Source organism: Syngnathoides biaculeatus, chromosome 8, assembly GCF_019802595.1.
Source record: "Syngnathoides biaculeatus isolate LvHL_M chromosome 8, ASM1980259v1, whole genome shotgun sequence".
Lineage (NCBI taxonomy): Eukaryota > Metazoa > Chordata > Actinopteri > Syngnathiformes > Syngnathidae > Syngnathoides > Syngnathoides biaculeatus.
Window position 1 is genome coordinate 7,903,499 of NC_084647.1, and position 27,558 is coordinate 7,931,056.

The window sequence follows — 27,558 nt, forward strand, 5'->3', positions numbered from 1 at the left end:
TAGCGCAGCAGCACTAGCTTTAGCATTAGCGTGGCGGCGCTAGCGTTAAACTCTGTGTGCCGTCTTTCTTTGTAAATATCTCGTGTTTCAATGTGGGCACTTGCGGCTTTTACACGGGTGCGGCTTATGTATGTACAAAATGGCATTTCCTTTACAAACGTACTCGGTGAGGCCTATAAGCAGGTGCGCTCTATAGGCCGGGAATTACGGTACATATCATGCAAAGGTATTTTAATACTTCATCAATTATTAATGAAGGTTAAATTGCTTACAACTCCACGAATAACGAGGGAAAATTGTACAATAATAACAATAATTGGCCCAGCAGAATGTGAAAACAAACTCAAGACAAAAAAAATGTCAGCATATGTCGCAGTTGAATTTTAAGTTAATTACAACACAACGGGATTGAACAAATCTACTGGATTAAAAACAAGTGTGAGCTACTGGAGTGTGTGTTTTTACATACTTGGCCAAAAAAAAGAGGATTCTTATTGTTATTCAAACGGAATTGAATTCAGCAATTTTTCCACCAACCAATAGAGGGAGCTTGCGTGCCACTTTCTTTGCTTATCTGCTGTCTATCTTGTCGGACCCCCTGCGTGTAAATCGGCGCTGCTGTACAGTTGCATTGTCCGACCTTGTAATAAACCTTTTATTACACAGCAACAGCTTTCATCCTGCCATTTTCAATACACGAAGGTGATTATGTGGCCCGTCTCCCCAAATCAAAGGTCATCACCAAGGCCAACGACACGCTGAACGGCATCAGCAGCTCGTCCGTGTGCACCGAGGTCATCCTTTCTGCTCAGGGGATGGAATATCTGCTAGGTGAGCGCACGCGCACGCTTTCACGCGCAAACGTGCTAATGCTAATGTTGCTTGTGTGCATGGCGTCAGGTGTGGTGGAGGTGTACCGCGTGACCCGGCGCGTGGAGCTGGGCGTCAAGGCGACGGCGGTGTGCTCGGAGAAGCTGCAGCAGTTGCTGAAGGACATCAGCCGCGTGTGGAACAACCTCACCAGCTTCATGTCGCTGGCCAAGCTGGTGGTGAGACTTCGCGCCCGTCGATGCTACTTTGGACTCGAGTCGACTCGGGTCACCGTGAGGATGACTTGCTGTCATCGCAACGACTCAGCACAGAGGTGTCAAACTCGTTTTTGGCGCGGGCCACATCGTAGTTCCGGTTTCCCTCAGAGGGCCGTTATGACTGTGAAACCATAAAAATCTTTAATAGTCTCGAACGTACAGACAAAATTTCTGAAATTGTTTTGGAATCAGAACACAATGCTCATGTGTTTTTCAACCGTTGTTCATGTTTGGTTCCACAAAAATGCTAATAACATTTATGATGTACGACAAAGAAATTTAGAACACGTGTTCACGTTAATCGTGGAAGTTGATTTGCCACCACGGGCCGCATAAAATCACATGGCGGGCCAGATCTGGCCCCCGGGCCTTGACTTTGACACCCGTGTCCTGCAACGTCACAGAAAACGAGAAATGTGAACCATTTGCGGGTTGAAAAAACAAACAAACCCCCCCCCCCCAAATCAAAACAAACAAACAAACACCTTTAATCAAATCAAGCACTTGACTTGCCAGTAAAACGATTGATCGATTTGTCCGTGAGTTATTTTAGTTAGTTGAGTTAGAAAATGAGGACTTGTTCATTTTATGTTTGACTTAGGCGTGCATCATAGTGAAGTTAGAATTGCCATATCTGCTTTTCTGCCCAGCAATGGTGACGCCTTCCTCGTTATTGGGCAAGGCAGAGCGATCGATTGCTTGCGCCTCGGAAGTCGCGCGCTTTGCTGGGGTCTCTGTACGACGGACACACGGCGCCGCTTTCCGGGCGCGTCTTCCCAACGAAAAGCCGATCGATACCGTGATTGAATGTCGGCGAACGCACGGCGCTCCCGCTCCATTAGCTCCGGATTGATCGGCGATCGATCGCGACGCGCGACCAGCTGGATGATGCGCATTCACGCAGACGAGCGAGCAGCGGGAGCAACATTACGACCGTTTCCGTGTCTTTTAACGCATTCACCGGAGGACATCTTGATTGATCGTGCACGATATGATGTGACAATAGAAGCACTGAACCTCTTTTTTTAATTCCCTCAAATGACGCATACATTTTCATACTTTTTCATTCTCCTCACTCTACGTATGAATCCAGAAGCCTTTTTTTGTTTTTGCTTTTTAGAAGTCACTGAGGCCACAGTTGTGAGGATCGGGGTTTGAATCCCGACTCCAACCTGTGTGGAGTTTGCATGTTCTCCCCGTGCCTGCAAGTGTGGCTTTTCTCCGCTTTCATCCCACACCCCCAAAAACACGCAACATTCATTGGACACATATTAAATTGCCCATAGGTGTGATGGTGAGCGGAACTGTTGTTTGTCTCCTCGTGCCCTGCGATCGGCCGGCGACCACTTCAGGGTGTGCCCCGCCTCCTGCCCGTCGACAGCCGGGATAGGCTCCGGCACTCCCCGCGACCCTCGTGAGGTTGAGCGGCAAATAAAATGTATGGATGGAGACAAAGCTTTTGGTGTTTTATGTTGAACTTTGTTTTTTTTTTTTTTTTGTGGCCAAATCCACAGTCCGCTCCGTTTATTTTGTTTTGCTTTTTCGATGCACGTTTGTTTGTTTTTGTTTTCTTTGCGTTGTCGGCAGCCTGACGAAAGCTCCCTGGATTTCGCCTCCTGCGTCCTGCGGCACGGCATCAAGAACGCCAAGGAGCTGGCGTGCGGGGTGTGCCTGCTCAACGTGGACTCTCGCAGCAAGGTCAGCGCCGGCCGGCCGGCCCGCCCGCCCGCCCGCGCACTTTTTTTTTTTTTTTTTTGTCTTGACTGTCAAATGTTTGCAGATGAAAGAAGAAAGCACGCTCGGACGCCTTTTTAAACGAGTATGAGAAATGTCGTTGCGCTCTTTCCTTCGGGGTGCGGTGTCGGGTTGTTCCTTTTGGTTTCTGGCGGGGCGAAAGTGGCACTTCGTTCCTTCTTTTCAGTTGTTCCTTATCAGCTTCCTCCGTTTATTGTGAAACCGCCTCCATTATTCAGGCCCAAAAGTCCAAATATTACGGCCAGCAGGGAGGCAGTTTCACATTGGGGAAAAATGGAATTTGGGTGACATGAGTATAGTTCCCCCCCCCCCCCCCCCAAAAAAAAAAAAAAACAAAAAAAAAAAAAACAATTGAAGTCTTGTTTGAAACTCTAGTAAAGCCTCATGAAGCCATGCCGGAAGCCAACAGTTGCAGTCTTATATAACTTAATAATATAATAGTAGTACAATAATATAATAATAATAATACAATATAATAGTATAGTAGTATAGTATAACTTAACATAAAACTACAGTGATGCCTCGGTTCCTGACCACAATCCGTTCCAGAAAATGGTTTGAGAAGTGATTTGTTCGAAAACCGAATCGATGTTTCTCATTACAATGAATGGAAAAAGAAATAATGTGTTCCAAGCCTAAAAAAAAAAATGGGCTTCTTAAAGCATTCTTTTTAGCTTTACCTGATGATAAACTCCATAGTAGAAATACATCTATAGTTGAAATACTTTGTATGATAAAATAATTTATGAAATGTATTTATTTTGGGGTTAAAATGTATACTTTAGTAGAGTACGCTCGGCTGGGAGCGCATTGCCGTACTGGCCCCCAGCCTTGTGAACTTTTTTGCAGAATAACTTTAAACAAGCAACTTTGCTTCTTTGGACCCACGATTGGGGGTTAAAACGGTCGTCCCCCGTCAGAGGAAAAACCAAAGTCACTCCCGGGACGTGTCTGCGTACAGATACACGAGAAGAAAACTGCGCCGGTTGCGTCGTGCGTGTTGTTATTTCGTCGGCGGCATGGGAATTGACAACAAAGCGCGCGTCGTGGTTCAGCTGGTCTGGCTGGCCGCGCACGATTTGTTATTTCTGGGTTTCGTCGGGGGCATTGGAGCAGCGATTTTTGTTGGAAAACTGAAGCAAAAAAAATCTTTGTTTGAAAACGGGGACGTTCGAGAATTGTGATTGGAATTGAGCTCATGAATTACAAGAATAAAAATCTGACTTGTAATTTAGCAACATGAACTTTGGTGGCGTGTGTAGACCCCCCCAAAAAGAGCCAAGACGCCATGGCAGGGAAGTCGGCCATTTTGGTTCAGAGCAGCCATTTTAGGGCCTTCTCGATGGGATTTGATTCTCTCTGACGACTTTTCTATCCCTTTGTCGACGACGTGAAGCCCTTTTCAGCCGCAATCTGTAAGCGTCAGGCGAGGTCGTCGCTGCGGCGGCCCGACACGTCTCCGGCTTCTGACTGGGCGCGCTAGCAACTGTTGAGCGGTCAGCGGCTGGCGTGGTGCACGGTCAACGCGGGTTCATTGTCGTCTTCTGGCTCTCCAAACCGGAGGACCCACTTGGAAGGCGCGACGGCCTTTTTGCCTTCTTCAAGGTCTCTGCGTGTTCGTTCTGTCTTTGGAGCTTTCGGGATCGACGCCGCAAAGACCGAGGCGAACCTTTTAGTGGCCGATTTTTGTGGTCAAGAGTGGAAATGGAGTCTTTGTCCTCCGTCCTGTGAATCTTTTGTCTCATGCGCTCGAAACATATGAAAACATATCACAGTTTTTGTGCTATTGGCTGAAGACCAGAGCACATTTAAAGCTTAAAATTCATATCCAAATCCCCCCCCAAAAAAAAAAAGTGCTCGTGAGCCTCCCGCTGCCTCAGCAAGCCTTGCTCGCCGTCTTGGGGGTCCGAGGATCTCGCCGCTGCCGCCGCCGCCGCCGTTTGTTTGTTCTGCTCTGCGTGAGCGGGCCTTGACCCAGCGTCTTGTCGTTTCAGGCGTTGACACCGGAAAGCGTTCGGAGGTCCACGGTAAATATTGACTAGGTTTGCTCAACGGCACCTCCTCCGACATTCCGCGCCAGACATTTTGTGCTTTTTCACCCCAGTCTAAAGCTGTGAAAACACAACTCCGGCTTCAAGCCTTGCCCGAGACCAAAACCCTTCAGGCCTGAAAATGGTTTTAAAACCGTACTTTGAAACATTAACCCCTGGCTTGATGTCCTAGTTTTCGAATCCTAGCTGTGATGGACACGGAACTTGTATAATTACGGAAAAGCCTCGGTTCTCGAACGTCCCCGTTTTGGAACAAATCAGTTTTCGGATGAAAATTTCAAGATTTTTTTGCTTCTGTTTTCAAACAAAAATCGGTTCTCGAACACTCCCGAAAAAACCCGCAAATAACATATTGTGCGCGGCGGAACCGGTGCACTTTTGTTCTCGTGTGTAACGCAGCCTCTGTACACAGACGTGTCCGGGTCGTGACTTTTGTTTTTCTTCTGATGGGGGACGACCGTATGAACCCCCAATCGTGGCTCCAAAGAAGGCAAGTTGCTCGTTTAAAGTTATTTTGCACTTTTGTTCATAAAAAAAAAAAAAAGATACGCTCCCAGCCTAGCGTACTCTACTACTAAATTGTACATTTTGAGCAAAAAATACACATATTTTTTAAATTACTTTATTAGATAAAGTATTCCTACTACGCAGTTTATTATCAGGAAAAGCTAAAAAAAAAAAAAAAAAAAAAGTTTAAAAAGGCAATTTTTTTTTAGGCTTGGAACGCATTGTGTCTTTTTCCATTCATTGTAATGGGAATAGGCGCTTTGGGTTTTGAACGTTTCGGTTTTCTAGAACGGATTGTGTTCGAGAACCGAGGCACCACTGTTTATAATTTCAAAAATACATTTTGCCTTAGTTTTGTTTAGCAATGAAGTGATGGATCCACCTTTGGCCACGGCGCAGCAGCATGTGGCTCCTTATCCAAGGTTACTGTTGTTTGGATGATTCTCTGTTTTTATATCACAAGGCAAGGAAATGTTTTGTGTCATTTGACATTGGCAAAACTTGCTTTGTGTTGAAAATGGATTCAAATTGGTAATCATAATAAGGGAACGTGGCTCAGCCCAACGTCGTGTCCCGCATGCGATAATGTGCAATTTGTCCCCGACCCGTAATTCCGTCTCGTCTTGCCCCCGTTCAGGCGTTCAACTCCGAGACGGACAACTTCAAGCTGGCGTACGGCGGGCACCGGTACCACGCCAGCTGCGCCAACTTCTGGATCAACTGCGTGGAGCCCAAACCGCCCGGACTCATCCTGCCGGACCTGCTCTGAACTCCCCGCTTTTTTTTTTTTTTTTTTTTTTTCTCCCCACTTCATGTTCCTTATTTATTCCTTCCTTCGTTTGGTCACAAAACGGACGCCGGCTTGAATCTTTTAAATGTCACTTTCCGAGTTTTTAAATCTTCGTGGCTGGAAGACAACTTTTCATTTTACTTTTTTGCGCATGTTTAAGTGTTGTACATTTTAACTCATCAGAGGTTGGGATTTATTTGGGGCAGCCCAAGGGAAGCAATTTAATTTATGCGGTTTGTGTGTGACGTGAATGTAATGCAAATAAACAAATGCAGCAGTTGGAATTTGTCGAGATTCTGTTCCGACCGTCTGCGTGGCTTCTGGTCTCTTTCGAAAGTCATTTAAAAAGGGAATGTTGCCATTTGCATTTGCGTTGTCAATGCGGTTCTCCTCAGGCGGGTCGAGATCGCCTATCCCCGGCTAACTCTGGTCGCCGTCCGTTTGCAGGCTACGCATAAACAAGAATCCGCGCTCACATTCGCACCTACTGGATGGGCAGTTTATAGTCTTCAATCCACGTACCGTGCGTGCTTTGTGGATGTGCGGAAGAAACTGGAGTACCTGCGGAAAACAAGCAGGATCTGCGACAGATTCGAACCTGCAACGTGAGAAAACTTTTTTTTGACAGCTGACACACTGTGCTTCTCTCAATATCCATAGCCTTCCATCCATCTGTAAGATATATACACAGACGTACATGTCCCTGGTGGTCTAGTGGTCAGGATTCGGCGCTCTCACCGCCGCGGCCCGGGTTCGATTCCCGGTCAGGGAATGAATCTTTTACTTTTTCCCCCAAGGGGGGATTGTGTCAGGAAGGGCATCCGGCGTAAAAACTGTGCCAAACAAAATGAGCATTTATCTGAGACGTCACGCTGTAACAACCCCTAATGGGGACAAGCCGAAAGAAGCGCTGGCAGCCCCGTAGCTCAGTGGTGAGAGCATTGGTTTGGTAAACCAGGGGTCGTGAGTTCGTATCCCACTGAGGCCTCTGCTTCACAAAAGAGAGGCTGCGTCAAGAAAGGTGTCCGGCGTAAAAAATAGTGCCAAACAAGTTGGCTGTTTCGAGACAAGCTGAAAGAAAATTATGTCTCGTGTGTATATATATATATATATATTTTTTTTTTTAGTGGGCTCTTCAGCATAACCGTAAAGGTTTTGTTCTAAACCAAAGTCCCAACTGAAGGATAACAGCCCATGGTTGGCGCTAAGTGTCAAGCGTAAAACACCCCCCCAAAAAAAAAAAAAAAAAACAAAAACAGTGAAATCGAGCCTTCCAGACATGAATATGACATCACATCTTTCAGCCTCGAGACTTGGTCTGTTGTACTCGTACGTTTGTGATCCCGAGGCAGGTCCGTGTTTGACGACGCCAGCTGCCGCGTTAATCTCAAACTACGCGCGGGATTCCGTCCTCCCGGCCAAGCACGCCAAAGCTTTCGGTAACTATAAACGGCAGCCGTGTTGCATCCCTTTATTTTTCATTTTTTTTCCCCTCCCAAATTCTAACACAAACGTCGGCACAAGCTTCATTTGTTGTCAGATTTTCGGCTACACCCGAGCTAAAAATCTTTTCCTCCACATTTTTGTGCCTGTCGTTTGCCTCGCATTATATCAACATTTGTCAATAATCACTTGTAACACCACACATCACTGAAACTGCATTACAATAACGCACGCGCGACTGAACTGACATTTCTGTGCTAAACAAGAACTTGTCATCATCTTTTCCTCTTTTTTTTTTTTTCCTCACAATCGCTCCCTTTGTACTTCCGAATACATCAAATCGTGTTTCTGCAAAAGCTTCACAGTTCACACCGCTTGGGATTGAACTTTAAAAAAAAAAAAAAAAAAAAAAAAAAACGTGGGGGAGGGGGGTAGTCCACATGTGGTTGTGAAAATATTCTAAAGTTGGGACATTTTTGGTACCAAAATAAAAGGATGCCAAGAAATTCATCCAATACAACATAAAAGTGTGACCAACTGTCATCCTTGGTGGAGACAATGCATAAATACAACTCTCTGTAGTACTGTATCATTTTCTCGTTTGTGCACAGAGAACCCGATACCGGTAGCGGGCTTGGACTTGAGCAATTGACACCCCCTTGCGTGTATTAATAGTTTTAACTGTAAAGCTTAGAAACCGGTGGCGAGGGGCGGCCACGACGGACGGATTAGGCGCTGAAGGGACGACGGGGAGCAGAAATGAAAATGTTGAGGTTCGAGCGAGGAGCGGGCAGGATCAGAAATGGGCCAGAGGGACGGCCAAAGTTGGATGTTTTGGATGCAGGGTTCGATCGAGAGATGGTTGGATGGTGTGGACGAGTTCGGAGGTAAAAGAGCGAGCAAAGCGGTAGGAGGATGGCAAGGATGGAGCTACCAGGGAAGAGAGCGAGACCGAGGAAGACCGAAGAAAAGGTCGCGAGGGCAGTTGGGGTGACGGCGGCGGACGAAGCACGAGATAAGGTAAGTCGACGCGGAAACGGATGTCGAGGTGTGGCGACCCCGTACGGGACAAACCGAAAGGAAAAAGAACAACAGTGAAACTGACCACTGTGCAGTGCTTTCAAAAAGCCGACTGTACATTCTGGAAAGTTTTCCTACATCGTGATATCAGCGACACCCCAACTTACAAGTGACCCGACTTAATATGGTTGGTGGGGGTGGGGGGGGGGGGGGGGGCGGGGGGACTAACGGTATTTCCCATGACTCGAGTAGCACGCAAGTCGAGGCACCGCCGTAGAAGCCAACGAGTTTCAAGCTCGGTCGCGCGACGAAATCGGCGTTGTGACACCAGGACAAGCGCAGCCCACACCAGGAAACCGGTCCCCTTCCTCGCGCCGCAGTTCCACGAGGGGGAGGGTTCACAGTCCCCAGTAGGGCGCCAGACTGCGGCGGTCTCTCTGGTACACATCTGGGATGACCCCGTAGGGCGTCTGCACCATCTTGACCGAGTTCCTTCCGAACAGCTTGCGTTCGTACTCGATGAGCTGGCGCCAGAAGCCGCCGTTGGGCCGGATGACGGGCCGGCGGGCCTTGACCCAGGCGTGGGCGTCGGCGAGCGACACGCGGTGGTACTTCATGAGGTAGGCCAGGCACAGCGAGGCGGAGCGGCTGACGCCCGCCGCGCAGTGCACCAGGACGGCGCCGCGCTTGCGGCCCACGCTGTGGATCTTGTCGGCCACGCCGTCGAAGTAGAGCGAGATGGGCGAGTGCGGCGCGTCCGCCAGCGGCACCTTCACGTACTCAACGTGCGGCCAGTTGAAGTTGGGCAGCTCCAGCGTCGCGTTGACCACGCACGTGATGCCCTTGGCCAGAAGCAGGCCGCGGTTGGAGGCTACGTTGCCGCGGCTCAGGAACAGGCCCGGCGTGATCTGGGCCATGCCGCCCTCGGGCGGCAGGCGGGGAACCGACGACGATGGCAGCGGCGCCGTGGAGGAGCTACGATGGTGGTGGTGGTGGTGGTGGTGGTGGTGGGGGGGGAAGAAGCCTTGGCTGCGAGAACCCATGGACGAGGGTGACAAGATGCTAAACACAAGAATCCTTCAGGAGCGACCAGTCATCGTTTCAGGAAGACGCCTGGAAGAAACAAAATGACCTCAGTCACGTTGCTGGGTGGAGAGAAGTCAAGACCGCAGCAGTTTCTTTCATTTTGCGAGAGATGCCATTTGGTTAGCCCGTCTATGGCCTTTTGCATTGTGTGTTAGCATTAAAACAGCTGACGTCTTTTTAAGTAAGTAGCGTGTTTACCTGTCTAAAAGGTCTCAATATGTTGAATTTAACAGGCTGACAAGAATGGAGTTCCACAGGGCAACATCTTTGATCCACTGCAATTCTCTCGATATACTTTTATAGTGTGGATGGAGCCAATTTTCATTTTTATGCAGATGATAATGTAGTGAACTACACTGCTACCTCTATCTTAGAAGGTTTTGCTAACTTTATGGGTGTGTTTGGCTTTTTTGGGTCTTGATATTTTTCCAGACCTTGTTGATGTCAAAGTTCACCACAGCGGGCATCTTTTCGAAAGCCGTTTTCTTCCATAGGCGCCCTTAATGGTCACCAATTTGCTCGCGACGTTAAGGGCGCACCCAGACGGGAGAACATTGCAGGCGTTGCCGTGGCAACTCCGCCAGCCATATATACATCCGTGTAATGTTGCTCCTCTGTAATTGTGCGCTCGGATCAAAAGTCTTCGCGCCGCATCGGGCTCGAGTTCTCGCGGTCGCGCGGACCTGAACCAGCGAGAGACGAGCTGGACTGCGGTGAAGAACGTCGGGAAGACTTCGGCTTCGGCGGAGCGTGGACCCCCCCCACCCCCACCCCCACCCCCAAGGCGCAATTGTCTTCCCTGTCCCGGATCACCGGATTCCATAATGGCCGAAATGGTTACACGACTCAAAAGGGTTGAAAATATAAAAACACGTCACGAGCCACAGGTCGGGTTTCACGGAAGGGTCTCAAGCGGGGTTCTGGCTTTCCGGCCCGGGTTAGGACTTCAAATTGCCGATTTAAGGAAGATTCGGGATTTTAGATTAATTTAGGATGCATTGGAATTATTACAATCTGTATTTTTCCATTTTTGTTTTAAAAGGATTCCCCCCCCCCCTCATTTTTCTCACATACGACTGCCACCATATATACACATACATACACACACACACACACACACATATATATATATTTCTAAACAATCCGAGTGTTATTTACCAATTTTTGGCCTCCAGTAAAATTTCTCATAAAATCATTATTTTTCTTTTTCAAATTACTAAATCGTAGCAGTAAAATGATGACAGAAAATGGACTTCGTTGCACCCGTACAATGGAAAATATCGCTTTTGTAGTGAATTTTTTTGCAAAAATGATTTGAAACACCAAGTCCAACAAAAAAAAAAAAAATTAGAGCAATTTGAAGGAAATCATCTCAATCATCATTCATGCGGTGCAATGGAATACAAGCAACCATGCAGGAAAAGATGCCACCCGCCGCAAAGTGCATGCGTTGCTTATCATTTTTCTTTTTGCAATATTGTCAAATAAAACACTGTGTTGGTTTGATCATGTAAACTACTGACAACCCCTGAATTTCAAATCTAAATATTGGAATTTAAAGCACTTATTTGGGGGGAATGTCCAGAATGGGAAAAGTTCCAGCGTCATTTGTTTTTTAACACCCCCCACCCATATACACAATTGAAATATGTATCTACATATCTATTTGAATACAGACGACTACGCGAAGATGCCTGACGGCATCCATCGACCATCAAGTATTTCCAACGGCGACGACCTCGCGCACGTTGCCGCCGTCCGGTCGCCCCCCCCCAAGTCCCCACTCACCCCCTCGACGACGCCGTTTTCTTCTTCTTCGACGCGCCGCGCTCGGCTTCCAGCGTCCGCTAAATCACGCCGCGGCTCCGGTGGGAAGGAGGAGGAGGGGGGGGGTGGCTCGCACGACACACGCCAACGTGACGACAAAGTCGACGCAAAACCAAACGCGCCGCCCGCCGCCTTGCTTCACTCCTCCCCTTCCACGATGTGGTGAGGGAACAACGGCGACACGCAGAGGCCACGAGCGGTACTGCAACGTTATTTTAAAACTACAGGAGCGCGTACGGCAGTCATGATGCCAGAAGTCTATTTCACTACATATACATCCATCCATCCATTTTCTTAGCCGCTTATCCTCACAAGGGTTGTGGGACTGCTGGTGCCTATCCCACCGGTCAACAGGCAGGTTTCAAACTGAACGACCTCTGGAGGGTTTTCAAATTTATTGCAATGTTATTAGTATTATTATTACAATTATTGCAATGCAACCTTGTACTGTCTCAAAGGTCATAGCAAAACAGTCCATGTCCACCGTCCAAGCCGCTTATCCTTAACTGGGCCGCAGGAGACTATCCCAGCTGACATTGGGCGAAAGTCGGCGGACTACGCCCTGAAGCGGTCGACTATCGGTCGCTGGGCGCGATCGACGTCATCCCTGTGCGGGAACGGCACGAGCTGAATTAATAAGCGTATTAAAAAAAAATAACCATTTCTTAAAGTTGTACAACAAACAGAGGTTAAGTTGTTGAACAGCAGTGACGTGGCGAGCCAAGACAAGGTCGCCCGTGAACACGCTGACAAGATGGTTGCCACGGTGACAGAAAATTACGGTCATGCACAGACGGGGAGAGATGCCACGACGGCGCGTGAGAAACTGCGTGCGCACGGTTGCCGTGGCGACAAGGCCGGACGAAAGAGGCGTGTTAAGGTGGACTTGTGGGGGGGGGGGGGAGGCAGCTGGAGGTTGTTGACAAACGACAACTGCGGGATTTGTGCGCCGTTTGCTTCATTTGTTTGCTTTGGGCGAGAGCCAAAAGTTGTTTGGTGGAAAAGAAAAATGAAAAAATTGAGCGAGCAAGGAAGGGACTAAGATGTCCTCGCATGTGGGTGAGGATAGGCAAAAAAAAAAAAAAAAAAAAAAGGTTTGGATTTATGAGGGAGTGGCAGATCATTCCATGAAATTCCCAACAACTCACAATTAATTCAATCAAATTTGGAATTTTTATCCTTAACTCCCCTGGAAAAAGTCCCAGACACTTCGTGGATGATGAATGCTCAACAGTAGATTAAAACTTGGACTAGTTCCAAAGTCCATCCATCCATCCATCCATTTTCTACCGGTTTTCCGGGTCGGGTCGCAGGGGGAAGTAGCTCAGACTTCCCTTTCCCCAGCCACTTCTTCCAGCTCTTCCGGAGGGATCCCGAGGTGTTCCCAAGCTCTCTCCAGCGTGTCCTGGGTCGTCCCCGGGGTCTCTTTCCGGTGGGACGTGCCCGGAACGCCTCACCAGGGAGGCGTCCGCGAGGCATCCGGATCAGATCCCCCAGCCACCTCATCGGGCGCCTCGACACTGAGCCCCTCCCTGATGATCGACCCGTTCTCTAAGGGAGAACCCGGACACCGTGCGGAGCAAACTCATTTCGGCCGCTTGTATCCAGCCTGGATCTTGTTCTTTCAGTCACGATCCACAGCTCGTGCCCATAAGTGAGGGGAGGAACGTAGATCGAGTGGTAAATTGACAGCTTCACCTTTCGACTTTGCTCCCTCAACAGACCGATACAAAGTCCGCTAAGTTCCATAATTCCCAAAGCTAAATAAAATTGCTATGGAAATGTAAAACCCGATCAAGAGCCACCTTTCAACTTTGAGATTCCAGGCTGATTTATTCAAATAATTTCCATCGACGTTTGCAATCGTGTGTATTAAAGAAAAACATCTGCTACCTTATCGTCTGACTCAATATTTAACAGAACATTTCTACCATTATAAGGAGCTATATATAACTATATACATAAAACTATTCAATGTTGTAAATTTCTGTTTTAATCTTGTGAATGTCCATAACTTCCCGTTTATTCCCATGTAAAGTTTACAATTAGTTAAAAAGATTCCAGAAACTTCCCATCCCTGAAAGCGAGTCCGAGTCGAAATCCGCCCGCGGCACGCTAACGCTAACAAGCAAGTATGAAGCGGCGAGGAACGCGCACGACAAAGTAAGAGCACAAACCGCATGGCGCCGCTAAGCCTTGGTGATGATTCCTTCCTTGAGCAGGAAGTCGTAGATCTTGCGCGTCTTGTTGACGTCGATCTTGATGAGCGCTCGCGCCTGAGCCAGCCGCAGGCCGCCCTGGCGACGGCACTCGTCCAGCAGGGCCTGCTTGTACTCCAGATAGGCGCCGGGCACCAGACGCACGACCTGACACAACTGTGCGCACAAACAACAACAACAACAACAGTGACCACACACACACACACACACACGTCATCTGATGACACCTGTTCAATTTCAAACCCTAACTCGAGTTTTTACACCCAAATTGGAATGAAATCCCAACCTGAGACTAGCGAGAAAATCTAACTTAAAATCCATCCATCCATTTTCTTTGCCGCTTATTCTCACAAGGGATGCAGGGAGTGCTGGAACCTATCCCAGCTGTCAACAGGAAGGAGGCGGGGTACACGCTGAACTGGTCGCCAGCCAATCGCAGGGCACATCAAGACAAATCACACCTATGGGCAATTTAGAGTGTCCACTGAATTTTGCACGTTTTTGGGGATGTGGGAGGAAACCGCAGTGCCCACCCGGAGAAAAGCCACGCAGGCACGGGGGAGAACATGCAAACTCCACAAAGGCGGGGCCGGGATCGAACCCGGTTGCTCAGAACTGTGAGGCCGACGCTCTACCAGCTGACCCACCGTGCCGCTAACTTAAAATCATATTTTCAATTTGAAACCCTAATCCTGGCTTCCACCAATAATTTACGTGGGTTTCGACCCCTAATTTGAGTCAACAACGCAGGTTTGAAACCCGGGACCCCCCCCCCCCCCCCCCGCGGTCCGGCGTACCTCTTTCTCCCGCTCGTTGAGTTTTTCCGTCCCAGGCAGTCCGGTCAGGTTGAGGGGGGGCGCGCTCCTCCGCCCCGTTGCTACGGAAACACGCCACACAACAAGCTGGGTCGCGCGGGACGCTCGTGTTTCATAATCCGCGCGAGACGGGCCCGAACGCCCGCAAATATTTGGCACCTGACGTCGTGACGGTCGCGACGGCCGGTGCGATGCCCGCATCTCTGCAATCGGGAGATTAAAAGTCACATTATTAATAACGTCACACAAAGAGTTACACACAACCACATCGACAGACAGACGCAGGCACACGACGACGTCGGCGCCGCGCGTTTGGGCCTTACATGGCGGCCTGCTTGCTGAGCCACTGGCGGCAGGCCCGCCCGTCGTTGATGTACTGCAGCACGTCGCACAGCGCCGTCCTCTTGCGACGCTCGTCCTCGCGCAGCCGCTTCACGCGCTCGAACACTTTGGCACCTGAGCCGCACAAACACACCGCCGCTAGGCGCTACGTCGCCGCGCCGGGCGCGACCCGATCGGGCCGGGACTCACTGCAAAAAGACTTGATGCCGGCCTTGCGGTACTCCTGCAGCCTGCGGACTTCCCGTCGAAGCTCGAATTCCACTACAACGACACACACAATAAAAATACATAAGAAGGAAATGTAACTTTAGTGATTTTGTCTTTTTTTTTTTTTTTTTTTTTAACGCTCCAAATTGACACCAACGCGGCCAAAACCGTTGCGGCTTGCTGCCTTCACATGATGATGATGAGATGCAATCTGGATCTCGTGATTATTGTCAACTCCACAATGCGACACGTGTGTGACGGCCGGCAGACGCAACAGGAATGATGGGAAAAAATGTTCAATGTGAGGCGCAAGGAGGAGAGAAATATGGATTTCGTGCAGTTTCTCGTGAAAAGCGGGAAACAATTTGAATTGGAATGTGAATTTTTTTTTTAAATTTCTCTTTCATTTGAAATTTTGGGCGTTGGCATTCTTGGAAAACTGGGAATTCTTGAAATGTGGAAAACAATTCCTGAAAATGGTGATTGTTTATCATTTTTGGTGAATAACTGAATAAGTTAAGAAAAAGGGGAATATGTGCATCAAAACAACTTTAGAATAATCAAACTTTTTTTTTTTTTTTAATCGACCAAAATTGGATTACATTTTTTGGGGGGGGGGACATAACACATTCATTAGTACATAAGACAAAGACTTTCGAACACCCCCCTCCCAAAAAATGGCAAAAATCTGATTTTAAAAAAAAGGCAGATTTTTCTCTCTGTTGAGAAAAATTGAACAAATATTAAAGGATGATATATTGTAAAATAGTAAAATCTTCCTGCTGGAATTCATATCTTTATGACTGAAAGCTTACGTACAGTAAAGCCCCGGTTCTAGAACATCCCCGTTTTCGAACAAAAATTCTGAGATTTTTTTTTACTTGTTTTCGGAAAAAAAAAAAAAAAAAAATCAGTACTCAAAACACCCGGGACAAAACCCAATAAAAAAAAAAAAAAAAAAAAAAAAAAAAAAAAAAACGGAAATGACATTAGGCGCGCGGCGCAACCAGCGCACTTTTGTTCCTGTGTACAACGCAGCCTCTGTACACAGACGAGGCCCTGGTCGTGACTGGTGTTTTTCTTCTTATGGAGGACGACCGTATTAACCCCCAATTATAGCTCCGAAGAAGTAGACTTGCTCGTTTAAAAGTTATTCTGCACTTTTAGTTAAGGCTGGGGCCCAGTCTCTACAGACACGGCAATGCACACCCAGCCTACCGTACTCTACTACTAAAGCGTGCATTTTAAGCAAAAAGTAAATATATTTCTTAAATTATATTATTATATAAAGTATTTCTACTATACAGTTTATTATCAGGAAAAGCTAAAAATGCTTTAAAAAGTCAATTTTTTTAGGCTTGGAACACATTATTTCTTTTTCCATTCATTGTTATGGGAAACATCGACTTGGTTTTCGAACAAATCACTTCTCGCACCGTTTTCTGGAACGGATTGTCGTCGAGAAGCGAGGCATGACTGCACATTCTTTTTAATCAATCGAAAAAATTTTATTTAAATAAAATTTTTGTGCCGAAAACCCAATTTTGCCATGTTTAATTGCGATACTGACGTGCGTGGCTTTCAATGAATTTGTCGTGTTCCACGGGTCCGGTGACTCTGGCAAATCGTCTCATGAGCTCGTAGAGATCCTGGACCTCCTTGGGGTAGCAATGCTCCTGGACTGCGAGAGAGGCAAGAAGACAAATGTCGGCACTCCCGCACGAGCTCAACGTGCCCGCGGAAGTGAAGGAAACACCAATCGGCCACAAACAAAACAAACATTTCAACTTTCAAGTAGACATCTCACAACTGATTCAGTCGCTGACGTAGAAAAAGCATTCTAGAAACCTATATTACTTAGAGAGGAAAAAATGTTTCCTAACTTGTCCTTCCGTAGAAGAAAACCATTACTAGTAAGACGAGTACCGTAATTTCCGGCCTATAACCCGCAATTTTTCTCACACCCTCTACACCCTGCGACTTATGCGGTGATGTGGATAATTTGTGCATTTTTTTCTGACAGCCGCAAAGGGGCAGTCGAACAGAAAAGTTAAGAGTGACACCATTGGAATATATGTGCCGAGGAAGTCACTTTTACCGGTATGTTTTTTTTTTTTTTAACCGGCCCTGTTAGCACGGCGCTAGCGTTATTGCTGCACCAGCGTTAGCGTGTTTCTGCCGCGTCTTAGAGATTTTTACCGGTGTCTTTTTTAACCGGCTCCGTTAGTGCTGTGCTAGCGTGTTGCTACTGTGTAGCCGCCGCGGCTGTTTTTTTTTTTTTTTTTTTTTTAAACCAGCCCTGTTTATGCTACCGTGTTGTTGCTATGTTAAACTAAGCTAAGGTGTTAAAACTTTCGTGTTTCAATGTGGGCACTGGCGCATTTTACACAGGTGCGGCTTATGTATGTACCAAATGGGTGAGGTTTATAATCTGTTGCGCTCGGAAGGCCGGAAATTACGATAAAAATTGGGATGCGATTGTTTCATTCTGAACACCTATGTCATAAGGGGGTGTGCGGACTTGTGCAACCACATAAAAAAATATTATTTTTTCATTTTGTTGTACAGTTTACACGTCGCATTAGTGGACTTTTTTTTTTTTTGCCCCTCCTAAAAATTGCGATTTCTTTTTGTTGCGCATTGGCCACCTCTGAGCTTGTTGTTCGCCTCCGTCCGAGCTGGAGAACACTCCGGAGATGAAAGCTGCTGCGGGGGCGTTACACACAAGTGTATGTGTGTGTCTTTCTGGCTCAAGTAGAAACACACAGACACACCTGATCGCACAGTCTGTGACAGTCTCCATGACGACCGTTCGGCAGCTCGACGGCTAGCGCGACTTGTCTTTTGTCTCTAGGGGGCGGCGACAGATAAGAAGCGATGTCGCGGGGGGGGGGGGGGGTGTCACATGAATAAATCAAAAGCGCACAACTTCGACCTCTTAACTCCGACCAATCGCAGCGACGCGCGGCGAGCGCTCGGCTGTTAGCTTGTAGCCATAGCAACCCCCGCGTGCGAGTCGGCGGCAAACTCACTTTGGAATTTGCGCATGTTGATGAGTCCGTGATCGCGAATTATCCTGGAAAACAAAAACAAACAAAAAGAAAAGATAGCTCACTTCATAGCAGGTGATGGTTTCAACAATTATTATTATTATTATTTCGGGCAGAGATTACTTCTGGAGTAGTTCAGGTCATTATGTTGATTAATATTGTCCACGTTGGCGGTTATGACATGGACAATATGGCGGCGCATGGCTGAGCGGGTCAAGCAATTTTTTTGATTATTTCTTTATTATTACACGAGAGAGAAATTATCCTGCAAAACTGGCAGAAGTACTGCAAGCCCACAAGTCCAAGTCCGTGTGAGGACACGTCCGAGGCTTTTAAGGGAATTTATTTATTTATGAGTTAAAAAGAAAAAACCTAATTTAATCACCAGTTCTGTACAGAAGTAAACAAAAATTTTATTACTTGAGGAAACAGCAGATGACAAAAAGCCTAGGAAAGACGTGATTCACAAATTTGTAACCTAGTGACAAATCCCAAGGGTCTTAATGTTGGTTCCTGAATTTTATTCTCACCTTAACCCTTTTATAGAATGTACAATGAAAAAAAGACTGGATAGCGCATACACAAGGAGCGGTATGTCGATTGGTTTTACCCAGTTGGCCACCATCTTGGTACTCCCAAAACATCTGGAGGAAATAGTTTTCAGGTTGGATAATGGCGGGGTTTTTCTCAAAATTTGGCATGTAGAATTCAAACTGGTCATGTGAGCTTGACATTTTTTCCAATTCTGTTAACATGAAGGATTTTTAATTCGACTTGGTACGACAAAAAAGGCAAAGACCGTGACGAGCAAGGAACCTTGCATATTAGCTTGCGCCCGATTTCCATGACATGTTAACTTTTCCCAAAATACGCTGGGAAGCACTATCATCATAACATAGCAAAAAAACTGAGCATTTTTTGTCATAAAAACATTACATTTTAAGTCAAAATAAATAATGGCTCGCAATGGGGAAATCCATGCTAAACGCATTGTTCATTTGTTGTCTCTCCGACATCCAATTTCAAATTTAAACTTGCCTCCTCGCATTTGAAAATCAAATTCAATTTGCAGAGTTCTGTATTATGAAATTCATCAAAAATGTCACAGAAAATGTGGTTTCTTGCTATCAACTGATGAAGTTTTGGAAAATATTGACATCGCTTTTTCGCGAAAAACCGTCAACCTATAAAGGTCAAGCAGAGAGTAAACAGTGAACAACAACAACCGGAAACAAAACTTTGTTCAAGTGAATTAAGCTGATCAGAAAATTAAAAAAAGAAAACCTAAACAAACAAACTTTAACAGTATCAAAGTAAATCTTTCTAATTTACCTGTGGAATGTTTTCTCACAGCCACGAAACTGGCGATTGACGCACAGGACGGCGTGCTTGTTTTGGGAGGAGCAAGATGGCGGATGGCGACTTCAGTTTTTTTTTTTTTTTTTTTTAGATCAGTGGAATGGGTTAATAGAATGATCAGTATGAATTTTTTTTCTACATTTAGACGAGTCAAAACTTAAAATCAACTTTCTGTCAATGAGTCAATTTGTATTGATTCATTAATTGCGGCAGGGACGCCACCTAGTGACAACTCGGCTTTGCGAGCAAATACTGCAAACCTACTTCTTTCTGCGCTGTCTCTCCTTCAGACGCGAGTGGTAAATATCCACCACGGCCAGCTTGAGCGCTGAAAGGCAATAAATCATATCAAACCATACGATACGAGGTGTGTCGAGCCCCCGCCGGCATGGCGCGTTACCCACCGCGCAGGACGTCCGAGTCGTCGTCCACAAAGTCGATGTCTTTCAGATCCCATTCGGCGTAGTTGTCAAATTCCTGTGTGGCCAGAGAGAGCTGATGATGAATATTATCATCATTAATAAGAGGAGGGCGTGCAGTCGATTAGTCATCGTTGCACATATTTGACAATGTCAGAGTGAAAGGGAAACGTTACGATGAGTCACGCCGTCAAGTGGACCTCGTTGAGAGGCACAAAAAAAAAAAAAAAATCATGAAGTCGCTCACCTCGATGAAGTCGGCTCTGGCCGGCATGTATCCCGCCATGTCCCTGGAGAGCACCGAGTCGAACGTGGGCCGAGGCGGGTCCTCGCTCGCTGTTGGGAGGAACATTATTATTATTATCATTGTGCATTGGCAACACGCAGTGAAATTGAAAATAGAAAACACAATTTCTGGATTGTCATTAAAAAAAAAAAAAACCCACAAAAATCAAAACCCGCATACATAAAATCTGGTACTATCCATGGCTTTGAGATGCACGCCGGTAGGTCAGAACTTGACCACTCGATGGGGACAGCACACGTCAAATAAATTCACATGGATTTCCTTGCGGTAGAACACAGGTGTCCAAGTCAAGGTCCGGGGGCCAGATGTGGGCCACGAGATGATTTTGTTTGGTCCGTAGAGGCAAATCATCTGTCAATCTGGACTAAAATTTCAAATTGTCATATAAATGAGAATGTTGAGATATTATTAGCCTTTTCGTGTTGCCGAACATGAATAATGGCTGAAAAAAAATCATTCCCTTTGATTTCTGATTCCCAAACGAGTTCATAAATTTTGTGTGTAAATATGATGCGGGGATTAAAATTTTTTTTTATGGTTTCACAGTCCTAACGGTCCTCTGAGGGAAACCGTAACTCCAATGTGGCCCGCGACAAAAATGAGTTTGACACCCCTGCAATAGAAGGACAACAGCAGTTGGTGGCAGTTTGGGCTTCGACTCGCCGTCAAAATCCACATCGCAGATTTTGTCACACACCAGCGGGAATAAACCAATAAGCATTCGGAGTTTCTCCCCCCCCCCCCCCCCCCTCAAAGAGAAAAATTGCAAAGAAATCAGCCAATAGCAGCATTGGCGGGCGTTGTCTGGGGTTCGAGTTAATTATCGACCAGGCGAGCATCTCTACGTGAGATAAATCTAAGATGACGCCGGCAATTCGAGTTTCGCAAGTCTACTTTTTTTGTTCATTTATATTTTAACCAAATTTATTTTTCAACTCATCTGACATTTGCATGCTACAACCTTCAAATTTTTCCAAAAATTCCATGTGCAGTGTAGAGCAATTTGACAAAAATCGATCCATCCATTTTCTGAGCTGCTTATCCTCACAAGGGTGACTGGAGTGCTGGAGCCTATCCCAGCTATCTTTGGACCGGAGGCCGGGTACACCCTGAACTGGTTTCCAGCCAATCGCAGGGCACAGAGACGGAAAAATATCAGACTCCCCATTTACACCTATGGACAATTTAATGTCTCCAATTAACACATATTCTTGGGATGCGGGAGGAATGTGGAGTGCCCGGAGAAAACCCACTCACGCACGAGGAGAACATGCAAACGCCACACAGGGCGGGACCCGGGATTTGAACCACGGTCCTCGGAACTGTGAGGCTAACACTCTAACCAGTTGCTCCATCATGCCGCCTTTGACAAAAATCCAATGTGGATATTATTTATGACTAATATCTGAAGGGATTGCTGGCAATCGTGAGGTCGTTCTCTGAGCCAGTCAAACTTTTCGCTTCTTACACGTGATCCATGTTGGAGGTTTGATTTCCGGGTTAGAAGTTGAAGTCTTGCAATCTTCTCTGCAAAATTATTTACAAATTCAATTTATCATCCTAACCCGTAACCCCAAAAATTACATTCAAGTTAGTCAAATCAGTTTGTCCCAAATGTCCCGGCACCTTTTGTTTTTCCGACATTATGAACGCGCTACGCATGGACCCAGAAAGCGTCGCTGTAACGTTCCATTACATACGTTTGAAAGGAATGGCGCTGTCGGCAAAGCGAGCGTCTTTGGTCTTGCGTAGGCCGAGCAGCGTGGACGAGAACAGAGGGTTGTTGATGAAGTTCTTCATGTAGTGACTCTCGCACTCCTCTTTGCTTTTGCTGCGCATCTGATAGGCCACGTCCTGCCTGCAGAGTTAAAAAAAAAAATCATCAGCGATAAGCAAATGAACGCAAAAAACAAAAAAGGGAGCGATCATCGCCCATCATCATCGTCGATACTTGACTGACCAGTTCCCAAAGCCACAATCCATCACGGCCTCCAGCAGAGCCATCTCTTCCTGCGCCGTCCAGCCGGGCTCCAGAACGGGGAAGTCGGAGGTCTGGAGACGACAAGGAACTGGACTCAAACGGACTTTGGGAAAAGGTTCTGGCGTTTGTCTCTTTCGTGCAGGGTGGCGCTTGTCGTGAGGCTCGGCCCAGAGGAGCCGTCGTAAGTCATTCGGCACACGGAAAAACTCTCACACACGACTGTAAAACTCTTGACAGACGCTCCCAAAACACTGCCATCTTATTAATTCACACAAACACGCTCCTGTGAACCTCTGAACGGGTCTCTTCAAACTACTGAAATGCATATTTTAGTAGTGTTAGCAGAGATACAGCGATGCCTCGGTTCTCCACCACAATCCGTTCTAGAAAACGGTTCGAGAAGTGATTTGTTCAAAAACCAAATCGATGTTTCTCATTACAATGAATGGAAAAAGAAATAATGCGTTCCAAGCCTAAAAAATTTGGCTTGTTAAAGCATTTTTTTTTAGCTTTTCCTGATTATAAACTTCATAGTAGAAATACACAGAGATTAAATACTTTATATAATAAAATAAATTAACAAAACGCGTCGTGGGTGTGTCAGCTGCTTGCACCGCGCGCATTGTGTTATTTACGTTTTTTTTTTCGGCAGCGTGGGAATTCACAACAAAGCGCGTCGTGGGTCAGCTGGTCTGACCACGTGCAGTATGTTATTTCCGGGTTTTGTCAGGGGCCTTCGAGTATCGACTGTCGCTCGAAAACAAAAGCAAAAAAAATTCGTTTGAAAACAGATTTCGAAAATGGGGACGTTCGAGAACGGAGGCTTTACTGTAATTCCAAAAATGTTGAGTGGGAGCATTTCATTATTGTGGTCAATAAATCTGACCCGAGCAGTACGGTAAATAAGCAACAGTTTCTTAATGTTTGAGCAGGAAAAATGAAGTTTATATACATAAACACATTGAAAAAGGACAACGATGAATGCTGTCCCAAGTGGTTTCCTGATAACGTACCATAATTTCATAGTTGTGGTCACTTTGGTGTTTTTTGTACTCGAACCCTCTGGTGAAACACTGGGGGGAAAAAAAAAAAAAAAAAATGGAAAAAAATGTTATCGGGCATCCGGGGAAGCCCGTTCATCTCTACGTGGGCACGTCGTCACCTGGAGGCAGAGGCGGAAAGGTGAAGGTCCGCATTCGGCACACTTTACGTACGGCTCGGTGAGGTACGACGAGCAGCCTCGGCACGGCGGCTTATCGAAGGGGTCGTCTGAGGGTGAACAAGTGCGACATCATTAGCATCAAAAGTTCAGTGGAGGTCAGTGAATTTTTGTTAGACTAACATTTATTTTAGCAGCTGGTTTATTCAAATCCATCCGTTTTCTGAGCCGCAGGAGTGCGAGCAGAAGGCCGGGCTGCACCCTCAACTGGTAGCCAGCCAACCACAGGGCACACGTAAACAATCATTCATAGTCACGTTCACACCTATGGGCAATTTAGATTCTTCAATTAACCTAACATGCATGTTTTTGGGGCTGCGGGAGGAAACCAGAGGGACCGAAGAAAAGCCACACAGGCACGGGGAGAACCTCAGAAAAGTGAGGCTGACGCTCTCAGCAGTTGTTCACTGTACTGCCTTATAGGGCAATATTGTCATCATAAATTCAAATCACATGAAATACAATCATCAAATGTTAGCATTATTGAAAATTTATGTTACACCCATTTCTAAAATCTAAACTCTTATCATCTCATCGTCTATGAGTGCTGTACCCTGTGTACATTTTAATACTTGAAAGTAAATTTATGTTCTACAAAGCCAACACAGCGAGTGGCTTTAATGCCTTTTGCAAGACAGCATAAAAACTACTCAACTTGCCAACCGTGCTAAATTGCTACGTGGCACGCAGCCCATAATTCCACAACACAACACTTGCTAAATATTTCCAACAACACTCAACTGAAATAAATATATGTGTCTAAGGGACACGTTTTCTAAACAGAAACACTTACAGGGTTATTAGGCATTAAATTACCGTTAGCATAACAATGCTAACTCGGTTGTTGTGCATCGTAACAGCCCCAAAACGGTTCAACATGATTCGAATGAAATTAAAACTTACTCCCAAATGAGGAAAGGTGCTCCATGTGATTATTTATAGGAATCTATTTGAGAAAAGATGGGTAAATACGACGCCGGGAAGAGCACTGTTAATATTCCGGCGTGATCGATTTTTCTCAACTCGGCACGCCGCCCTGTTGTCGTGCTTCACCGAGAGCAAGACCAAACTAGTCGAGCGCAGACCGCTGGAAGCGAGAAAAAAAAAAAACCGTGAAATTGCGATCATTTTCATTTGGACCACTTGATGGTAGTGTTGTTCCTTTTTGGACTTTCGTTTCAGTGCCATGTAATGTACACATAACTGAAGAGTTCACAAAAATAGATTTAACGCTTACGTGCTGTTTTCGGACTATCCTCACAATCGCTATTAGATTATGAACTCCTGATTATTAAAATGTATTAACCTGACCGAGTAATCATTATTCCTCAAAGTATAGTGAAGTGAAAACGTAAAGTTTTTATTTAATATTGTTATCATTTACTAATTCACTTATAAATATTTCCTCTTGGGGGGGGGGGCACTCTAGGAAACGTGAGCAAATTTCATGGTGAAAAAAAAAAAAAATCACATTTTATTGCAAATGTCTAAACAGGTCAGATTTAACCTGCTCAGTGTCATATTAATTAATGTAAGAATTTAGAATATTATCGTGTATGTTATCCCTTGTTTTATAATACTACATATTGGAAGAAAAAGTAAATATAGATGAAAATAACATCAAAAAGCGTCTTTATTAATGTTTGCGGTGCTGATACATCATGAAAACAATTTTGGCATCGATGTTTTATCATTGCAATGCGGACGTGACCCCCCCCCCCCGTCAACAACATCAGCGCCTTGCGGCCAAGCTGCCGTCTCCCCCATCCCCCGCCCACTCCCTCTATCCCTTCGCCGCCAGCGTAAAAGCGCCCCCCGCCAGCGACACCCCGCCTTGAGGTTCTTCCGACGGAGAAGTGTGCCACATTATACAATGCGGACCCCCCCCCCCCTCCCGGAAAAGCACTTCCCAGCTGCTGTCGTTTGTATGGCAGGGCCCCTGGCAAGAAAAGAGGGCATCTGGCACGCACAAACACCTTCTAAGTGCTCCTGTCATGGAAATGTCCGGCAACAAGATTAGCAGTTGTTTAAAACGGACGCGAGGCGCTTGCTCGATGGCACCACGTCGAGACGGCTCGGCTCGAGAGCTCGGGCGGAGCGCGGCTCGGAACGACGTGGAACTCTACGGCTAACGCTATCCGAAATTGTCGAATTGAAAAAAAAAAAAGTCGCATTGTGTTTTTTTTTTTTTAAAGCCACACCACTGATAGCGTCGCGCTACACACGCCTGCCTTTGGTGCGGACAGCGCGGGATCGATTCCCGCTCAGCGATGGTGTCGCTATCCGCCCTGCCACTGACTGGCGACCAGTTCACGGCGTTAGTCCGCCTTTCGCCCGAAGCTAGCGGGGATAGGCTCCCGTGACACTTGTGAGGATAAGCGGCTTGGATAATGGCTTTACATGACATGACCACGCCTAGGAGGAAAAAAAACTTCTTCGAACAACGGCGACCTTCCCCACTCTCGCCTGAGGAAAGACTTCTGAAAAGACTTAAAACTGTAGTTGACATTATAACCCTAGTTTTGAAACCCGAATCCTGGTTCTTGAAAGTCATTTAAAGCGCTAAAACCGCGTCTTGAAATCTACTCCTTGCTTTGTCGTCGGTGTGCGTTTTTTTTCTTCAGATGGATGACATCATCTCTCAACAATCTCCGAGCAAATAGTCATGCGTGTCGCATACTTTAATGTTATTAGGAAAAGTAGAACCCCCCCCCATGAACGTAAACCACATCATGATCATTGTGTTACGTTGTTGGCACCGTCGTTCGAACTCGTTGAGTCCTAACTTGTGTCGTAGCGGAACGGAATCTGCGGTTGTCGTTTTCCGAAGACAGCCGCCGTCTCTCGCTCCGTGTTTTTGCTTCGTCACGCTCTCGGATGCGCTTTCACACGTTTATAGAGCATGAAAAACAGCCCAAAAAAAAAAGAAAAAAAAAAAAAAAATCACACTCAAGAGCACAGAGCAGATGTGAAGGCGCAGACCAACCGTGAGGTTTTTGGGCCAATCAGAGCTGAACGCAGGCAGAGCTTCTGACCTCAATCACTCGGCCACACCCCTTAAAGGTGCATGATTATACGATTGCACGTGTGTGTCATTTTTGGCTTCATTCAACATCCTAAAAACAGATATGTAACCCCCCCCCCCCCGCTTTGGGCGAATTCTAAGACATTTTAGTGAAACCCTGGATATTTATGGTTCTAAATTCACCTTACGTTCATGATTTATCCATTCCAAAGGCTAATCAAAATCAAATCGTAGCAGAATCAAAGCAACATTTCCCATAGGAAATAATGCAAATCCCATTAATCTGTTCTCGATACCTCCCCTAAAAATCTTTCCAATGGACGAACAATAGACATCACGCTTACATTTTACTCAAAATATTGACATGCTGATTCGAGAATCAGCACCTCCAAATCTGAGACCATGGTCCTCAGTCAGAAAAGGGTGGCGTGCCCTCTCCGGGTCGGGGATGAGATCCTGCTCCAACTGGAGGAGTTCAAGGATCTTGGGGTCTTGTTTGCGAGTGAGGGAAGAATGGACCGGGAAATTGACAGATGGATGGGTGCAGCGTCTGCAGTGATGTGGACTTTGTATCAGTCCGTTGTGGTAAAGACGGAGCAAAGTCGAAAGGCAAAGCTCTCAATTTACCAGTAGATCTTCGCTCGTACGCCTCACCTGTAGGCATGAGCTGTGGGTCATGACCGAAAGAACAAGATCCCGGATACAAGGGGCCCAAATGAGTTTTCTCCGCAGGGCGTCCGGGCTCTCCCTTAGACATAGGGTGAGAAGCTCGGTCATCCGGGAGGGGCTCAGTGTCGAGCCGCTGGTCCTCCGCATTGAGAGGATCCAGATGAGGTGGCTGGGGCATCTGACTTGAATGCCTCCCGGACGTCTCCCTGGTGAGGTGTTCTGGGCATGTCCCACCAGAAAGAGACCCCGGGGACGACCCGGGACACGCTTGGAGAGACCGTGTCTCTCGGCTGGCTTGGGAACGCCTCGGGATCCCTCCGGAGGAGCTGGAAGAAGTGGCTGGGGAAAGGGAAGTCTGGATATCCCTGCTGAAGCTACT

At 46.5% G+C, this 27,558-nt stretch overlaps 3 protein-coding genes and 1 non-coding gene across 15 annotated transcripts in view; 2 read left to right on the top strand and 2 right to left on the bottom strand.

Moving 5' to 3' along the window:
- Positions 1 to 6,843, top strand: part of synrg (synergin, gamma) — a 32,536-nt gene extending 25,693 nt beyond the window's left edge. For 2 of the 11 annotated variants that reach the window (XM_061826612.1, XM_061826614.1), the window contains 6 exons: positions 735 to 831; positions 901 to 1,049; positions 2,676 to 2,786; positions 2,869 to 2,907; positions 4,838 to 4,870; positions 6,039 to 6,833. In XM_061826612.1, the coding sequence (XP_061682596.1) occupies positions 735 to 831; positions 901 to 1,049; positions 2,676 to 2,786; positions 2,869 to 2,907; positions 4,838 to 4,870; positions 6,039 to 6,170 (561 nt within the window). In that variant the 3' untranslated portion in view covers positions 6,171 to 6,833. Of the gene's footprint in view, positions 1 to 734; positions 832 to 900; positions 1,050 to 1,738; positions 2,787 to 2,868; positions 2,908 to 4,837; positions 4,871 to 6,038 lie in introns of all 11 variants that reach the window. The other 9 variants (XM_061826613.1, XM_061826609.1, XM_061826606.1 and 6 more) reach the window with 8 other exon arrangements.
- Positions 6,844 to 6,891: 48 nt separating this feature from the next.
- trnae-cuc (transfer RNA glutamic acid (anticodon CUC)) lies at positions 6,892 to 6,963 on the top strand. The gene has a single exon. It is a non-coding gene; the product is annotated as a tRNA-Glu (tRNA).
- A 685-nt stretch (positions 6,964 to 7,648) lies between these two features.
- On the bottom strand, positions 7,649 to 9,697 carry dusp14 (dual specificity phosphatase 14). Its single transcript, XM_061827908.1, has one exon. The coding sequence runs from the start codon at positions 9,695 to 9,697 to the stop codon at positions 9,053 to 9,055; it is 645 nt and encodes a 214-aa protein (XP_061683892.1). The 3' UTR covers positions 7,649 to 9,052.
- A 3,679-nt stretch (positions 9,698 to 13,376) lies between these two features.
- Positions 13,377 to 27,558, bottom strand: part of tada2a (transcriptional adaptor 2A) — a 34,699-nt gene continuing 20,517 nt past the window's right edge. Inside the window, exons 1-15 of one of the 2 annotated variants that reach the window (XM_061827906.1) lie at positions 24,389 to 24,543; positions 23,429 to 23,535; positions 23,280 to 23,339; positions 22,246 to 22,337; positions 21,986 to 22,143; positions 20,226 to 20,314; positions 19,964 to 20,036; positions 19,824 to 19,887; positions 18,183 to 18,226; positions 16,721 to 16,831; positions 15,133 to 15,204; positions 14,925 to 15,057; positions 14,761 to 14,804; positions 14,584 to 14,663; positions 13,377 to 13,942 (exon numbers count right to left, since the gene is read on the bottom strand). In XM_061827906.1, coding sequence (XP_061683890.1) covers positions 13,757 to 13,942; positions 14,584 to 14,663; positions 14,761 to 14,804; positions 14,925 to 15,057; positions 15,133 to 15,204; positions 16,721 to 16,831; positions 18,183 to 18,226; positions 19,824 to 19,887; positions 19,964 to 20,036; positions 20,226 to 20,314; positions 21,986 to 22,143; positions 22,246 to 22,337; positions 23,280 to 23,339; positions 23,429 to 23,535; positions 24,389 to 24,413 — 1,338 coding nt within the window. In that variant the 5' untranslated portion in view covers positions 24,414 to 24,543 and the 3' untranslated portion in view covers positions 13,377 to 13,756. Of the gene's footprint in view, positions 13,943 to 14,583; positions 14,664 to 14,760; positions 14,805 to 14,924; positions 15,058 to 15,132; positions 15,205 to 16,720; positions 16,832 to 18,182; positions 18,227 to 19,823; positions 19,888 to 19,963; positions 20,037 to 20,225; positions 20,315 to 21,985; positions 22,144 to 22,245; positions 22,338 to 23,279; positions 23,340 to 23,428; positions 23,536 to 24,388; positions 24,544 to 27,558 lie in introns of those variants that run through there. The other variant, XM_061827905.1, reaches the window with a different exon arrangement.